This window comes from Vicia villosa, linkage group LG2 (assembly GCF_029867415.1).
Source record: "Vicia villosa cultivar HV-30 ecotype Madison, WI linkage group LG2, Vvil1.0, whole genome shotgun sequence".
Taxonomy (NCBI): domain Eukaryota; kingdom Viridiplantae; phylum Streptophyta; class Magnoliopsida; order Fabales; family Fabaceae; genus Vicia; species Vicia villosa.
The window spans coordinates 170,280,527-170,299,635 of record NC_081181.1 but is presented as its reverse complement, the minus strand read 5'-3'; the positions used below and the strand labels follow the sequence as shown (position 1 = coordinate 170,299,635).

Sequence of the window (19,109 nt, the reverse complement as noted above, 5' to 3'; positions counted from 1 at the left end):
GCTACTTATGATACAAGTAACCCACTTAAAACTCTTGATTTGAATTAAATTTTAAGTTTCCCTCTTGATTCAAAGTATTTTCACTTATTACATTGAGCATGTTTGTAATTTTATTGAACTTTTAAATTTTTAGTGGTTTGGCTAGAACATCTCATTCAACCAAGATCGGCTTAAAGAACAATGTTCCTTACTTTAGTTTTAATGACACAATATGAAAGAATAATTTTATTGTCCAATGTTTGTTACATGTGTAAATTGCGTCTAATGAGATTCATCATAATCTATTATCTAGAAAGAGAAAAGAAGATTCAATAAATGATCTTCTAGTATAAATGAGTTTGAAAGATTTCTTCTAACATAGTGATCATCAAGTATTTTAGTACTGAACTTTGAAGCATCCTCTAGGCGCATGTCACGGTGACTCGCTCTAGTACTTGATAGTACAAGCTATCAACGATATCCTCTAAGTTAAATACTCAATCTCTGTAAGGTTTTTCTAGTCAAATATAAGCTTTAAAGTTAACAAGTTTGATCCTCTTGTAGATGATAAAGTTGCTATCCTTTATGAGTTTGTTTCTCTGTAAATCATCAACAAATTATATTTTCATAAAGAATAAATTCAATTGTTTTCATTCAAACATTTGAATTAAAAAGCAACTAAGTATAGTAAAGAAGGTAAACATAGTACATGCTTTGCGTGACAAAAGGTACATTGTAACATGCGATAAAACTACTATGAGTTATATATACACAAAATAACATGTTGCAACAATACAAGATCTCCACGAGTCTTCTCCTTATAAGATAAAGATCATCCAACTGTCCTAAAAAAAAAAAAAAAGGAAGTTATATAAAAACTCAACTTCTTACTATTTTATTTACCAATTGACCAAGTAGTCGGTGCACAAGTAATGTAATATAACATTAAACAATCATGTGAATAAACGTCATAGAATTAACTTGAGAAGAAAATAATAGAAATTTCTGTTGAAAGATAAAACTACTTGTATTTGTATCTAGATTAGCTTACATTATCTATTGAGTGATATTTGTAAATACTCTATCATTTATTCATTTGTCTAATTGTATTCTTTAAAGGGCTAAATGTTAGCCATATTATTTGAAAAGATCTAGTTGAGATAATTTCTCTCTATTTGTATAATATATAGGTAAATTAAAAGAGGAAATATCTTAGTAATATCTGCAATCAATTTGATTATGATTTTTTCTTTACCCACCTCCCTATGGGGGTCACCCCCAGCGAAAATCTCATTTTACCCCTGCTTCGGAAATGCATTTCCGAAATATTTTTTTTTCTAAATTTTTTCAGACTTCGGAAGTGCATTTCCGAAAAAATCCCAAAAATTGGGATTTTGATTAATTCGGAGATGCATCTCCGAAAAAAAAAAAAATCTAAAAATTCCATAAATTAATTTTAGGATATGAATTAATTTATATATTATAAATTTGATATAATTTATGAGTAATAAATAATAATAATTATATATTTTGATATAATTTATTAGTTATGAATAATAATTATTATATATTTCTATTCTGATTCATATTTTAAAATTTAAAATAATTTTAATTAGAAAAATTAAAATAATTTCACTTACAAAATAAGTTATAATTTTTTATTTATATATTTATATATTTATAATAATCATTATGTATTTACAAAAAAAATTTAAAAAATAGTGTTTTAATTTATATATTTATATAATAATTATAATAATTATTATATATTTATAAAAATTATTATATATTTATATATTTATATAATAATTATTATATATTAATTATAAATATATTTATATATTTATATAATAATTATAAAAATTAAAAAAATGAGTGTTTTAATTTATAATAATTATTATATATTTATATATTTATATATTAATTATTATATATTTATATATTATATATTTATATATTTCACTTACAAAATTAATAATTATTATTATATATTTATATATTTCTATTCTGATTCATAATTAAAAATGAGATAATTTTTTATTTAGTTTAAAAAAATTAAAAAAAGATTTTGTCTTAATTTTATTTAATGAATAAATTTTATATTTAATTCTATATAATTCAAAATTTACTTATGGAATTAAAATGTTTTTGATTTATATAAGTTAGTAAAATAATTTTTAACTTTCAAATAGTTTAGGATGTTTTGATTCACCTTGATTTTATTGATTCACCTTCATTTTATTGATTCACCTTGATTTTATACCTATTAATTGTATTGATTCACCTTGATTTTAATTTTTTTAATAATTATTAATTATTTCGGAAGTGTATATCCGAAACATTCCAAGACCAATTTGGTCTTGGAATATTTTGGAAGTTCATTTCCAAATTCTCCAAGGGGGGTGCGTTCGGAGATGAACTTCCGAAACACCACATTTTCAGAAAAGTAACTTTATTTCGGAGATGTATCTCCGAAATCAATATTTTATATTAAAAAAAACACGTTTTCGGAGATACATTTCCAAAAACACCTTTTTTAACAAAAAAAAAGTACCTTTTCGAAAATGAACTTCCGAAACAAGGGGTAGTGTGGTAAATTCACCAGGGGTGGGCAAGAAGGTTAGGAGGTGGGTGAAGAAATTTTCTTTGATTATAGTGAACATATCTTAGTATGATGAGACTAAACATATTAATTAAGGTGGTACATCAGGATAAATTATGTTTGTGAATATCCCCTACCCTTATCTATTTACTTTCCATAGTTTTTTATTAACTTGAAATTTTTTTAAAACATTTAATTTTTTTAATTAGTCAACATAATTCAAAGTATTTTTTTTTGTTGTGTTTATTCAATATTTGAGGCTAATTTACTTAGTTACACGTGATGATCTATCATAGACAATCACACAATGTCTTACCTCGTCAGTTATCTCTCCGTATGCATTTAGAAATTATAATTGATTTCTCCCCCTTTTGTCATCAACAAAAATATTTGGAAAAGGAAAACATAAAACATGCATGTTGGTGTGTTTTGAAGTTGTTGATGCATATGTTGTTGATAAGTTGCCATAACTTCATGATGGAGCCTAAGAGCTTCTCAGGTGGTTGTGGTAGCATTAGGGAATCTCTTGAATTGAGCTTTGTTGGACGGTTCAAGAGGAGGAATGCATAGTGCCATATACTAACATCCCACGATCAATCATAAGATCGAGCATAGTAGAATGCATAGTAGAGAAAGTAAGATTTTAGTGAACTTCACGCTATGTGATCTTCATCACTTCTTCTGAATATGAATTAGGAACATCTAAAACCATAGGTTCAAATTGATCTTGTAGGCACTAGTTGGACCAAGTTGTCTTAACTCATAACTTATGTTGAGAGGTTTTTGCCTCTTTATCATGAGGTCTATCTAGTTGAAGAAAGCATCAATAGTGATCTTGATATTTTCCTCAACAAACTTTCTGCAACATCTCTGTTGACTTCAAGCAATTCAACTACCCAGAGCTTGAGCAGGTTCTATTGTCACGATAAGTGGTGAATGATATGTAAAATAGTGAGGGCTATATATCATATTTGTTTGTGTGAGGATGGTTGAGGCGAAGGTTGTGTTGTAGGTATATTAGGTCTAGGTGTTAGTTGAGGTGCAAAGGAAGGTTAAGGTTTGAATGATTGATGGATAGAGATGCAAGGTGGACCAAGATCATAAAATACATGCTCATATTGTAACAATGCATCAGAATAACGTATTAAGGGTGAAAATGGTTGGTTGGAAGTATTCAAGGGTAATTTATAACATGATTTTGGAGATATAGTTGCTTACTTTTCTTTTTCTTCTTATTAAGAGGTTGAGGAGGTAAACCATCCTAACCATCAATAAAAGAGAGTGAAAGTACGACTGTTGCTAAAAAAGTTGGAGCAGTAGAGAGAGCCACAAATGTAAGATGTGCAACTAGAGACTCACATTCACCAGTGATATCATGAATGTAATTTGTTCTCAATGGATTTATGTTTGATGTTTTTTCTTTTCTTAGGAAGAATAACACCAACTTTACCTATGATTTTCACTTGACAAAATTTTGACAATTAAAAGGCGACTAGGTCATTTGAACTTTGCTCTTTTTAAAAAATAAAATAATGTTCATTTCTTATAGGAACTTAATTGTATGAGTGATCTGCTCTTGCTTCATCGAGAGATTAATCCCCTTTATAAAGGAAGTAGTTTCATTGGAGGTAGACTCAACATACAACCAAAATTCTTTCACCAACTTGACAAAGATGGATCCTTCCAACATCTTAAAGTAGGGTTCTTATTTTTGAGCTATCATGTCATGTTAAATCCATTTATATCCACATTCTTAAAATACAAAAGCTTATCACCCAAAACTTTTCGTTTTTATGGATTTGCATTTATTGTTCTAGGAGTTCAATCCAAATCTCTTGAAGGATTCTCTTTAGGAAATTTCACTTTTCTTGAAATGTTTGATGATGGTTCAATTTCTAGACTTTAGGTTTTTAGGGTTCTATATGATATTTGAAATTTTTTAGAAAAGGTTAGAGAATCTGAAGGAGTAGAAAAAATGTGAATAATGTGTGTAATGAATGATAATGAGTTTTAAATGATTTGTACAAAATAAAAAAAAAATGATGCAAAAAATAAATAAATGCAGATAAGGAACAAAAATGAAACGTTTTCACAAAAGAGAGATAAACATGAGACACATGTTAGAAGTGACCCAAAGAGTCATTTCTTAATAGAGGATGATTTTTCAAAATAACAACCGTTATGAATTTATCTCTAGAGGATTACACATTATTTAGTTTCTAATAGCATTATAAAGAGTTAAAACAATGAATAAAACATACATATTTCTCTTTTGCTTATGATAGATTTTATTTATTAAACAATGAAACATTACTTAACATTTAGTGCTACTATAGTAGGACAAATATTCTTTCCTTACTTGTTTCTTCCATATCTCACAATTCATTACTATAAATAATATATTTCATGATAAAGTTTTCACCTCACCCAAAATAAAATCGAGGTATAATTTATAAGTGTATACTAAATAATTTATGCCTTTGATTTCTATAGTAACCGAGGGATAAAATAATCTGATTTTACTATAAAAATACTCGTTAAACAAATTTTACCCTAATCCTAACTTATACGTAGCCGCCTCAAACTCACACGCATCATTTTTTGGGATGAATTGCAAGACAAAAAAAAACTTCAATATTATTCTATCTTTGAGCAAAACATTTTTTTTGCCCTTGCAATCTATCATATAATGGTGTTGATGTTGTTGTTGTTATTGTTGTTGTTGTTGTTGTTGTTGTATGAACAACACTCAATTAAATAAATTTGAAAAAGTTCTCTATGATAGATTGCGGGTGCATAAAATTATTCTTGCTTGAGGTTAAATAAAAAAAGGAGTTCAAAATTTGAAAAAATTAGAAGATGGATGCATACAAGATATGCAACAAAATTTGGAATTACAGCGACGATGATGAATCTGGATTTGTTTAATATTTTGTGTATACAATGTGATATTTAAAAAAAGGTTATTCATCTCACTTTCTTCTAAAATCGAGGGGTAAACTTATTTTATACCGAGGAGATAATTTTGGCGTGATTATTGAGGATATTGATCATCATACTTAAATAAATATTTGTCATCCATTTCACGAGTATCAACGCTCAAGACACTACCATTAGTGATCCTCGTGGAACATAAAAAACTTCCACTATAAAAACATTATGAATATAAAAAAAGTAAGTGAAGCATCGTGAAGTGCTTAAAACTATCTACATTCACCACTTTAAGGTTTGCAAGAGCATTTTCCATGAAAAAATCTCTATGATGGATTCCAAGAGCAGAAAATTATTTGGGTTTCAGTTTGTGTTCTTATATATTTATTTGAGCATAAAATTATTTACTTATCTAACATTTTTTTGTTTTATATCAGAAACAAATGCGTACAAAAGCAATTGAAAATATCATGCACCTAATATTCTAAAATAAGATATTCAGGAAAATTAATTTTTACTTCAATTTTATGCGTAAACAATGTAATATTCTGGATAAGTAATGTAGTTTGTAAACAAATTAATTTATTAATATTCTGTATAAACAATATAAAGAGTTTTAAAAAAACAATCTATCTTACCCCTCAGTTTTATTGATAAACCAAGAGGTATGATGCACTAGTTTTGAAAATAATTAAAATGTAGATGCTGAGGTTCGAACCCATGTGCACATAACTTAATCCCTCATTTTTTATTAACTGAGGGAGTAAAGTGCATCTTTTTATGACGTCATTCGTTACCTCGCTTTATTAACTGAGGTTAAATGCATTTTGCGTCCGAAGTGAAACATATTATCTGCAGTAGTGATACTTTTCTCTTGCAATGTATGTGTCTGGATTATTGTCAAATGTTGTAGCCATCAGTGCAATATTGGCTTATTCTTCATCATTTTATTCTTAAGAGTCATCCCATGTTGCCATGAGACCTTTCTTCTTACTTCCTTTGGAGTTACCATCTTTGAGTTTTTCATTTTGAAGTTTTGGACAATCACTTTTAAAGTGTCCAGGCTTGTTACAATGATAGTAGTTTCTTTTGGGGGAAACTATTTCTTGTATGAAGATGTTGGATCTTTTTTTCAAAAACACCAACTGTTATTCATCATCATCTTATTCAACTTCATCATTTGAGTTCTCTTCTCTATACTTCATTTTCTCAACTTCAAGTACTTTGTATTTGACAATTTTACTGGGTAGTTGTTTTGACCTTCTTAAGAGATTCATTTGTATCTAGATGAAACTTGTGACTCTTCTGAATGAAAATAATATGTTCAAGTGTAACTTTGTTCAAATAATTGGTCTCAATAACAGTAACTTTTGGTCTCCATATGACGGACAAACTTAAAAAAATGTTTCTTACATGATATGTTCTAGTGTAGCTATTGTCAATGATCCAAGTCTAGAAACTAGAGTTTGAAACCTAGCAAACATTATATAAACATATACATCATTCTTAATCTTAAACAAATTATATTGTTGAGTCAAAAGCTCAACTTTGTTTTCCTTGATTTGTTAATCTTCTTCGTATATGTTGACCATAGAGTCATAAGTACTCTTAGTAATAGATTGATCAAGAATTATAGTAAACTCCTTGAAAGATATAATATTCACCATAATGGTTCACGCCTTATAATGAAGTTTATACTTTTTTCTATCCTCATGTGATTGGTCATCAATGTTTATAGCAACTCTTTGCTTATTGATAACTATACTATGACCCTTTTCAACCATGTCCCGAAGATAATCATTTTAAGTCACAAAGAAATTGTTTTACATGTCTATTCATTAAAAAAATATTCATTATATCCATTGAAAAGAGACAGCTTAGAAAGAAAAGAGTGTTTTCCTATTATTAGTAGAATTAGGTGTTAAATTGTTAATTAACAATTGAACATAACATTTCACCCATTTTTTCCTAATAAAAATTGTTAAATCTTTTTTATTTTCAACAAGAATAACAAAAATTGATATTATGTTAAATATATATATTCACAAAATATTAATCTTGGCATCAATTAAAAGCAAATATATTTAGAAATTCATATTTTAGAAAATAAAATTACATTAGATAAAGTACTAGTAAAAAATAATCACCAATGACTCATAAGAAATAGATCTTTTCCTCAAAATCTTATGTTACAAAGGTCATCACAATCTTAATTTATGCATGTAGAAATAAATTTCGTATTATAAGTATAAATGAAGTCAATAGAAAACTTACATATTATTGTTATATCATAATACTCACACCATAATCTTTTACCATTCATAAGCAGAAAAAATGGGTCACGATTACAACATTACTTTCAAATTTTTTTTGAAATCTACTTTCAATTCTACTTAAGCTTAAACATGAAGAATTATATATACAGTAGAACATTATGTATCACAATCTTAAAGAAAATTTTACATACTCTTATAAGATTACAACATTTCATAAATTAAATTAGTTTCCAAATATCACAATATTTAGTCAATATTAAACAACAATTATATGAGTCTAAACGTATAAATTTCATGTTTTTCTATATTAAAATAGTTCAATTCATAATTCAAGAAAGGATAAAAAACAAAAAACAAAAAAAAAACGACAACATGCTGAGACTAAGAACAGAGGTATGCATGTTTTATACCATTTTTCGTTCTTGTTAACCTCTATATTTAAAGAGGTTTTAATATGCAGATACCATAGCGATTCATGGAAAATTTAGTGGGGAAGTTAGTTCTCTCATAGAACGAGTCTAAAAATCTACCTCTAGCTTGATTCCTTGGATACAACTCGAGTAATGACCCTCACTCTATTTAATTTATTTTATTTCTAATAACTCAAATAGTTTTATTTTCGAGGATAACTTAGACAGTGAACTAAAATTTTCTTATTAAAATTGAATATATTAAATATGACCAACTACTATTTCCTCAATATACATAATTTAACAAGTTTTTATTTATATTTTATTTTAGAGCGAAAAACATATAAGTTTATATCATTAAAATAGAGTTGTTTAGTAAAAATATTTCTCACGAGTTTGAAATATATAAAATGTTAAAATTAAACTGTATTGAATTCATGATGCTTTTGAATGTCATCTCATGTATAAAAACTTCGATTTCAAATAAATTTATAATTTCAATAGTCTTAATATTTTAAAAGTAGTTCATATGTGTAACTCCATTGGTTAAGTAATGTTGAATTTGATAGACGATCTTAGGGTGTGCATTTTCTATTAATTTATATGAACTATTAATGTAAGACTAATATAATACAAATCTAAAAATCTTTCTAAATAATAAGATGTGATTGAATATGTACGTAATTTTTTATTCCAACAATGTATATAAATTAAATATTACACATACTTTAAAAAAAACTACTATTAATGCATTATTCTTTTAAAAAATAATTATCACTATGTTCTTTTGTATGTATAAACATATTCTCATTTCTGATTCAAAAAAGGAAGCAGTTTATGAGTAAAACTTGTAGGTCTTAGCTTGAATTATGATTGTCCTCAATCCGCCAATAGGTGATAAAATCATTAAACATAGACCAAGCACAATGCATATCTGCAATAAGTAAAACAAAATATATTAAATTTTTAGGTTAAAGTGATAAATTATAAATTAAAAAAACTTGAAACAAAAGTTTAAACTAAATATATACCCAATTAGTCCACCAGGACAAGCCGAATTTCCTTGGTTTGTAGATTATGAGCCACATGATACAAGGAAGCTGAAAATACAACATAACATGAATATGATCAAAGTTATAATATTATTAAAAAAATATATTATATTAAATTTTTTAATTTTCTATGGCTTACAAAATATGTTGTTGGAGCAAAAGCAAATCCTCCAAAAAATCCTAGAAGGCCATCGAAAAAAGGAAATGTAATTGCAATGAACATTGTGAGTGCTGAAAAAGAAAAAAAAAGTCATTACACAGAACCCAAAGAAAAATATTTGAAAGGATAGATACAATAATTTATTTCATTAAGAAATAACATACTTACCAACATACACATTACGCACGATAAATCGAAGCATTGTACTTGGTTCAAATCTCATTTTCTTCACCAATAAAGTTTCAATCATGTCAAACACCGGCATAGCATAAATCTGTAGCACAAAAATGACGTTAAAATATATTAGTATAAATTTATCAAAAAAATTAAGTTAGCAACACAATATTAGTCTAAATAGCAAGAGAAAGTGAACTTTACCTGATAGCTTCCAATTACATGAATAACAACAAACATATTAGCCATTGCAATAAGCCATGCTGGTTTCTCTAAAGAGAGGAGAATATCACCATTGACCTCATTTCCAAATATCCAATAACCAATAAAAGCAACTGGAAAGTAGCATAAAGCCACAATAATGTAGGCAACAATAACTCCTCTCCACATTGGAACCTTAGACGGCTTTTCAGGTGTAGATGGGATTGTTGCTTGTATCTCTAACACAACATTGTGTCCAGCATAAGCAAATGCAACAGATCCAAGAGCATTAAAGAAATCAAAGACTGTTCCTGCTGTACTATGTGACTTGTATCCATATTGTACATCTTTTTGAACTCCTTTATCTATACTTGCGGCCCAAGAAATTGTAGAGTAACTGTAGAAAAAAGAAAGCGCCAAAGTTTAAATTAACATGTTATCCGATGTATTTGATAAATTTGAATTCTCTGTTTTCATAGTTATGGTCATCGTTGACCTAGTTTGTTAGATAAAGATCAAAAGACTCATATCTTAAGTAGTATGTTAAAACGTATTTCAAAATATTGTATATGAGTTATGTAATCTTCATCTATTGATCAAGACCCATTGCCTATAATGTATGTATGATTTAGTTAATGCAAATAATCCCTATCAAATTTCATTTTTTTCACTCAACTAGCAAAATTCGATACTACTAAAAAAAATCTAAAATCCACAGCATACATCTACTTAGTTAAGGTTCTTTATTGATAGTAGAATATTTTCAAGAATATAAAAAATTTATACCTGAAAGACATGACTGCTGCAGCCAATGACACACCAGAAATTGAGTTGAAATCAGGGAGATGAGACAACACAAAGTGAACAGAGGCAAATATCATAATGAAATAGGTCAATTTTATATTTTTGCAACTTGGACACACAGTATCATGAAATTTCTTCAATGATGTTCCTCCAGTGACCATGTAAACAATGTTCGTCCCAACTTCTACAACAAGTTGTTGAGGCACCACAATATAAAGACCTAGTTTTTTGCCAAAGGCATGTTGACCTAATTCATGGTATCTATCAAAACGTTTTCCTGGAACCATTTCATGCATCTGAACCATCTGCCACAGTGTGTAAAATGTGATAATCCATGAGAGGACAAGTATGGTTACACCAGGACCCCTATACAATCAAAGATAAATTCATAAATTTTAATTAATATGCACAAGATCATACATTATAAATATTTACATAAAATAATATAATTTTTATGTTCAGAATTAACTATAGTTATGTGCAAAATGGATTACTCACATGACCCAATATTTTGCAGCAATTAACTTATGGTGAAATAAAGCTCCACACACCTTTGAAAACGTATTTTCTAGCACATATTATATATTTCATTTAAAGTAAATTTATTCTAAATTATCTATCATTTTATAATAACAATAACATTGAATTTTTTCTTACTCAAATGCTAGTCTTATATTTTAAAGTAATTGCAACTATATAGTAGAATAATTAATGAAGTGCAATGGTATTTTCATCTATGAAAATTTTAAATATGAAAATTTTAAATGAGGTCCCATAATATGAGACAAAGAGCAACATTTACAAATTTTCATGCAAGATTATGAAATTAAATTTGTTCAAATATATATAAGACTGATTTTTTAATAGAAAAAAAGCCATGGTATTATAAAAATTAGATTTGAGTTGAAGTATACCATCCAAGTTGGGACATAGCATGAGGGAGACTAAGAACACCTGCTCCAACCATTGCAGTGACATTGTGGAAGGCTGAGTACCACCATTTTGCATTTCTTTTAGAAGTAATTGGAAGCCAATCTTCAATTCGTTTGTCCCTCTCTGATTTTTCTTCTATCTATTTTGTCAGTAACGATAAATAAAATTTACCTTTAATTCAAAATTATTAATTTAATCAATCTATGATAATAGAAAGGTTTCATATTTTGTGATTGAATGCATCCGAGTGTTTGATTAATATTGAATAGTCAAATAAAAATATATTTTTTAAAATTTAACTATTTAATCTTAATTAGAAAATCAAGATGCATTAGATGCGCCATAAGATATTTTATCCAAATTTTCTTAGAGTTTCTTCAATTTCAAGAAACTCTAAGATAGTAAAAAGAATATGACTATAAAAATATAAAAGTAAAATTAAATATAAGAAAAGAAAATAAATTTTTAAAAAATTTTAAATTTTTTTTTTATAGACTTTGGTAATTCTATCCTATTAAATTTAGATATTCTTAATTATTTGAATTATATGTTATATTCATGTAAGTCGTTTTGTAATTACTTGAATGCTATTTTATTTTCTAAAACTTTGAAATAGTACAATACTTGATGGATGATGTAACCGTAAAAGTGCTTATCTCTAATTTAAGCTTGAAATTTTGACTTTAAATAAATTTATATGTCTTCCGTGAAAATATGACTTTGTCTAATCAGAAAACGTCCGTGGCTTACACAAGATATTCATAGGTTGAATTTTCTCTAAGGAAAAGTAAAATGTATGACGTGACCTATATGATGTATCTAATTTTGTTATATTTTTATTTTTATCAGTTATTTATTTGAGAAAACTTAAAATAAACTATTATTCATACCTAATAAATTACAATTATTCATAGATGTAACTCAAAATTTCTATGGTTAAATGACAAAATAAAAAAGATTCTATAATTAAAATCACACATTTTCTATAGTCTTACACTGATATAATTGTTGATAGCATACAAAACTTTTATACCGATCTTATATATGAATTAACTTTTAATAAAACATTATGACATATTATAAATATCTATCAAAAGAATAATAAAAAGAGAGAAGCAAACAAACATAAGAGATACTAAACTGATGATTTAGAGAAACTTACAGTTTTGTGGCGATCAGGACTAGAATCATGATGATTATTGAATGCTTCAGTTTCCAAAGTTGCCATAATTCTTAAACTTCAAGAGAAGAGAACAACGTTTTGGTTTGGTTAGAAAATAGAAACCAGTTGAATTAACTATATGGTGACTCTCTCATCTAATGTGTATTTATACTCAAATCTTAGTCAGTATTTATTTAGAAGATAGAATAGTCATAGTATTTATTAAATTAAAATTATTGTTGAGAAATTTACTCCTACGTTTCATCATTTAAAAACAATAACAACAAGATATAGTGATAAATAAATAAAGGGTCCCATAAATAAAATATTTACGAAGTTTTTTTTTGGACGCGTGGTAAATAAAAGTCAAATAAAAAGAGAGATATTAGACGTGACGTACATGAAATTGTATAAATTAATTGAAAATTATAAAGAAAATGGTTGACTTTGAAAATTAATTGAGAACTTTGTTTTTGAGATCCTATCTTTTTGGTAGTGGCCGAAATTTCGGAGAAATAGTTAAGAACTTTGCATGCAATGGTGTCATTGGAATAGTTTTATATATTTGAAAATATTTGAGTCAAATAAAAACATGTATTCGGAATATTTACACATGGAGAGTGATTCATGTGATATGGATTGGACTTGGGAAGGGAAAAAACAAAGAACAATCATAAATATTTTTATTTGTAGTTTTTTTAAATCATTTATTCATTGTAACTACTTGTGAAAAAAATCAGGGTGTTTAAATTTAAATTCATATGAATAAAAATTATAAGTCGATCCCAAAAGATTGAATGTTATTGAATTTGTTTGAATGTTATTGAATAAAACAACTCGATTTAGATCAGATTTCGAATTGATTTTCTAAAATCAGTCCAAACTAAACCGAACTGCGTATATATATTTTTATACATATTTTTTATTCATTTATTATTAATATAATGTATTGTATTAATTTATTATTCGTGGATACTTTCTGTAATACTATGTATTAGTTTAGTTTAATTTATTTATTTCTATTATTTCATTTGTTTCAACCATAATCGATCATTCTCATTTTGTTATTTTTATTATTTGTTTATTAATTTTTAATATCTTATATGTAAGGATGGTAAAACGGGCCGCCCACCCCGCCAAAAAGCGAGCGGGGCGGGCAAGCCTGTCAAGTAAATTGGACATAATTAAAAACCATGCTCGCCCCGCCAAGGTGGCGTGGGGGGCTTGCCCGCCTATTTTTATTTTTATTTTTTAATAGATTAATAATTTTTTTACCTTTCAATTAAAATTTTCACTTATATATTAGAACAATTTTTTATAAAGCATCTTTTAAATAAATTTTACCTAAAAAATATTGCATATATTTAGTAATAAATGTATAAAATAAAACCATCAAGAATTTTAATTATTAGAATTAACTAAAAAAGTGTGGGCTTAAGGCGAGACGAACTTAACGAATAGGTGAGACGAACTTAATAAAAAATATAATTTGAATATCCAAAAATCGACCCAAATTAAACCAAATGAAATCAGATCAGATCGATTTTTTTAATAAATCATCCAGAACTGAACTACGAGTAAATTAATCTTCAAATTGGATGAGTGTTTACCTCAAAACCGCACCGCAAACACCCTTAAAAAAACGAGTTCGGTCTACCCATTTAGCCTGCCATCTTTGGTGGGCCAAATCAAGGTTTTCGGCTCACCCACTTTACTTTGCCCTCCTAATTACATTTTTAATGACTTTGGAGAACACTAACCTAAACGAGGTGAACATGACGTTTTGCATCTTTTAGGATTTAGGAATGGCAGGGTCTGCCAGCCTAACCATTTGGCGGGCTGAGACAAAGTTTTTGGCCTATCTCCTCTATTTTGACTGCATTGCCTCGTTTTTCGGCAGATTAAGCTAAAGTTTACGGTTCACTCCCTCTATTTTGTCTGTCCCGTCTCGCCTTGTTTTTTGGCTTGCTTTAGTAGGGCAAACCTAAATCGGATGGGTAAACCCATTTGTTATCCTTTGTTGTAACAATCTCATTTCTACTTTTTTTTACTATTTTCAACATTCCTTATACTAGAATAGTCTTTGAATAAAACCTTTTGCATTTTGTAAAACCCATCATGTCAATTTTCACTCTTTTAATCAGAGTGTCAATGTGATATCTATCATTGAGTTTCATATTTCTGTCATTAGAGAGTTGAGCTTGAACTTTTTCACATTAGTGCAACAACCTTTGTTAACTTAGATCCTTCTTATCTTTATTTATTTTGCGTCTTCAATGACATTTATTATGGCTTGGAACTTCACTGTCATAAGGTTGTTGTAGCCTTTCTACTTCAAAGTCATAGTCGCAATAAGTTAGCCCTCTCTTTTGGAACACGAGACTTATATCTAGTTCCCCCTCAATAGTAACGTTGGCAGTTATGTTGAATATAATGGTTCCAGGTTCAACACAGTTTCGATTTCTGCCATTGTTAGTTGTTCCCTATATATTAGGGTTTGAGTCAAGATTAGCATAATCTTTAAAATTGATGTTCGAAGTGATTTTCTGATTAGGGTTTTTGATAATATTTTTCATTAGGATAATTAAAGGAATATTTGTAGCATTTTGTAGCCAATTTGATCCATGTATGTCATTCATTTTCTCCTTGTGTTGAGAGTTTGTTGTCTCAGTACGCGCAAATGGGGCCATTTCTACTATTAATGTTCATCTTATATTCTTTTGGAAGCTTATCATTGATCTTAGGGTTTTCCTTCCTTGTGACTGTTGTATCCCCCTCTTTCAAATTAGCCTGATTCCACTTGTTCTTCATCAATGGGTTGCCCAAATTTGTTTTTCAACCTAGAGCTTTCTCTTATGAACCATCTATTAAACTTAGTTATGTCAAGATGTTTTTCATGCCTAAGTTTATTCTCAGTATACAAAAAATGCTCCTTATTTTGATTCCATTCCTCATAATTCTTTTTTTCATGATTATTGTAGTAGAATAATTAAGGGAGGCCTTGGGATTAGGGAGGGAGGCATACACTTTATCCTTTTTAAGGATCCACTGTATTAGTTCGAGAGCCCTTCATCTGGTTTGATCACCCCTTGTCTGGATTCGTCGCCCGACTTCCCGGTTCTCTTTCCATAACGCACATTATGGGTGGAGCTCATACTGGGTCAATAGTCGGTACCTAGGAAGTCATGGAGCTTAACTGCACCTCATGGATTTCTAGGTATCAACCACCCATTTCTGTGAAGTTTGCTATATTTTCAGGAGACTTGGCTCACTCGATTCAAGGTCCCTAAGAGCTATAATTATATATTACCATGATATTAAAAAACTAATCTCTTAACATCGAAAAACAACCTATACAGATCTTCTCACTCCATCGTGTGAGCTAGCTCTAGTTGAAAGTGCATGTCTCTGCTACATTAAGGGGAGATTATTATTGTGTCTGTTATATGGTTTTGTTTCTTGTCTTTTAACCTTTATTTTGGTTTTAGTCTTATAACATTGTGTCTCCTTACAATTGCACATTTGGGGATCAAGTTTTAGATCCGTATATTTTAGCATGCATAATTCAAACTAATTATGTTTGAGTATGAGCATTATGATTTAAGTCAATTAGTCGAGTTTTTGGATCAAGAACTATACTTGAGATTGGTTGAAGTTATGACACAGGAGAAATCTCAAAACAACTTTAGAAATTGCAAAAACTTAGATTTAGGTGTGTGACTCGAATCACACACCCTGTGAGTCGAATTAGAAGGAACAGAGGTGAAATATGAATTATGTGATTTTGTGAGTCAAATCACAGGTTTCACATGATTCGAACCATGAAACCCCATGACTCGAATCACAAGTTCTTTATGAATCGAATCATGAAATTCTTGTTAGCCACTACCTTGCTTGAGTCAAATCATAGCTTTGTCTTGAATCGAATCACAACTTTGCCTGATTCGAATCACATCTTTTCCTTGAATGAATCCTGGCAAAAATAGGTTTCTCATAAGTGTAGATCTTGTTACAAATTACTTTGCCGCTTAACTCAAATCACACAAGTGTTCATGACTCAAGTCAAGCATGATTTTTGTCACTCTTTTTGTGCTTAATCTCCAGCACCTATAAATCATTTCTTTTTAAAAAAAACTTTCATAATGTTAGAAAATATATACTTTCATTATTAATTTAAAAACTCATAAACCACTTGTTCTTTCATTTTTTAAAAGAGTTTTGGATCTTTTGTGAACACTTACAAACAATTTCTTTCATCTTTTACCTCATTCTTTTTTCATTGTTGCATGGATCTGAATATTATTTTTGAATATTCGTGAATGTGATTGGTTCTAACAATTCTAGTAAAAAAGGAGGAAGTGCTTCTCTTAAGGTTGACCTTGGTAGTGTTGTGTGGAAGCCTAGAGACAAGGTAGGAGTTCTTCTTAATCTTCAGACATGCATATGCTCAAGGTACTAGTGGAATCAAGTAAATATTGTCGTAGACGAAGACTTAAGAGCTGTTTGATGGGGCTAAAAGATTTAAGAAGCATATTAAAGTAAATATTTCACACGGAGTTCAGTTCATAGACTATGTATAAGTCAAAGATACAAAAAGAAGAAAATTATTTTTCAACATTTATTTCGAATATTGTGATTGTACGAACTCTTGTAATATTTTTACAAATCATAGTGGAAGACAAATAGTTTTCAATGAGCAACCATTGGAGAGTGGATTAGGCACGAAACAAGGACAAACATGTTGAACCACTATAAATCCTAGTGTACTCTCCTCTCTCTTTCTCTCTCTCTCTCTCTCTCTCTCTCTCTCTCTCTCTCTCTCCCTCTCTCCTTTTAGATTTATGTAGTTAGTTGCATGATTAAGTTGTTCCTTATTTCTCTCTAGAGGTTGAATTTCTTCAGAGTCGGAGTCTTCAGAAGTTGACCTCCTTCAGAGTCTGATGCATATGTTCTGATTCTTCAGATTCAGATCTTCAAGCTTCTCACAAAATTTTAGTCTATGGTCCAGCATACTTGAACTTAAGTTAGAATAACCAATTTTTCTTTAAATACTTTGTTATGATCAAAACCTTAGGGATATAGTACAAACCGATTTTGTTCCAACAATCTCCCCCTTTTTTATGATGAGAAACACAAGTATTTAAGAGCAATGTTTGTTGATTAAATAAACAGGTTGACTCTAATGTATGAGGTTTGTAAGCTCCCCCTAGACTCTGGTAGTCATAAGAGTGAGGTTTGTAAGCTCTCCCTAAGTTCTATCCAGGTTAATTAAATTGGATTTTAAAGCAATATATATATATATATATTCAATAGGCAATTGATATAAGTAATCGCACTAGGGGTGCAACCCTTACAGCAGAGAAATTATAGAGAATTGAAACAATCCAAAGGGGATTTAAACCAGTCATAGAAGCTACAGAAGGACAAAGGGTTGCTACTAGCTACCCAATTCCAAGATAAATACAAGATATTAGAATACACCACGTCGAAACTATACGGCACCTTATCAAATATCATCGCGTTTCTCATGAACCAAATGCTCCAAGTTGTAGCTATCCAAATAGTGTTGATTTTCAGTCTTGAATTTGCCATTTTTACCTTGTCATGAAACTTGCCAAACACCATAAACTCATCAAGAGAGAATGAGAGATCAACTCATATATATATATATATATATATATATATATATATATATATATATATATATATATATATATATATATATATATATATATATATATATATATATATATATATATATATATATATATATATATATATAACTCTTCAGAATTTAAGCGAAAATTTAACTGTCAGATTCAGAGCTTAAATACTTATTATCATACTCCCCCTTTTGTCATCAACAAAAATATAAAGAAGGAAGTAAGAAAAGAGACCGAAGAAAAATAACAATAACTCAAAAGATGATTTTCAAAATTACAATAATATTATAAATAGATCCACAAATTTAAATGTTTGGGATTTTATCAAACTGGATAAAAAAGAATAAATATTATATCTACTGCTCCTTTTTTGTCATAAGTATAAAAAATTATAAATATTTTGAAAAATGATTTTTGTCAAAACATTTGGAAAATTGTAATCTAGTTGGAAAGGTTGGGAATAACTTTTCAATTCTCGAGATGGTCCTGTCTTGTTTTGATAACTGAGCATTTGAAATAATCAGAAGCGGTCAAAGTTGGGGAGACTTGGTTATGCAAATCTCATAGTGTTTTCTCTAATCTATGCTAGTGAGGTACTTGATGAAAAACCTAGAGATTACAAGGTAGTTGTCGGGAGTCGAAACAAGACTAAATGGCTGAAAGCCATGGATGATGAGATGAAATCTCTTCATGATAACCATACTTGGGAGCTGATCGAGAAACCTGTGGGATCCAGGTTAGTCAGTTGTAAGTGGATTTTCA

The 19,109-nt window shown here is 28.8% G+C and overlaps 1 protein-coding gene across 1 annotated transcript; it reads right to left on the bottom strand.

Moving 5' to 3' along the window:
- Positions 1-8,837: 8,837 nt before the first annotated feature.
- On the bottom strand, positions 8,838-12,840 carry LOC131647411 (lysine histidine transporter 1-like). Its single transcript, XM_058917301.1, has 8 exons — positions 12,685-12,840; positions 11,504-11,661; positions 10,572-10,955; positions 9,789-10,182; positions 9,579-9,684; positions 9,390-9,481; positions 9,230-9,298; positions 8,838-9,132 (listed from the first exon to the last, which is right to left on the bottom strand). The coding sequence occupies exons 1-8, from the start codon at positions 12,748-12,750 to the stop codon at positions 9,034-9,036; spliced, it is 1,368 nt and encodes a 455-aa protein (XP_058773284.1). The 5' UTR covers positions 12,751-12,840; the 3' UTR covers positions 8,838-9,033.
- Between the last annotated feature and the right edge of the window lie 6,269 nt (positions 12,841-19,109).

Excerpts from the sequence above, each read along its gene's own strand:
- LOC131647411 (XM_058917301.1), bottom strand. The coding sequence starts at position 12,750 with ATGGCAACTTTGGAAACTGAAGCATTCAATAATCATCATGATTCTAGT. Across the intron at positions 10,956-11,503 it reads GCTATGTCCCAACTTGGATG|GGGTCCTGGTGTAACCATAC; the intron begins GTATACTTCAAC and ends TTGATTGTATAG. Across the intron at positions 9,133-9,229 it reads TGTCCTGGTGGACTAATTGG|ATATGCATTGTGCTTGGTCT; the intron begins GTATATATTTAG and ends TACTTATTGCAG.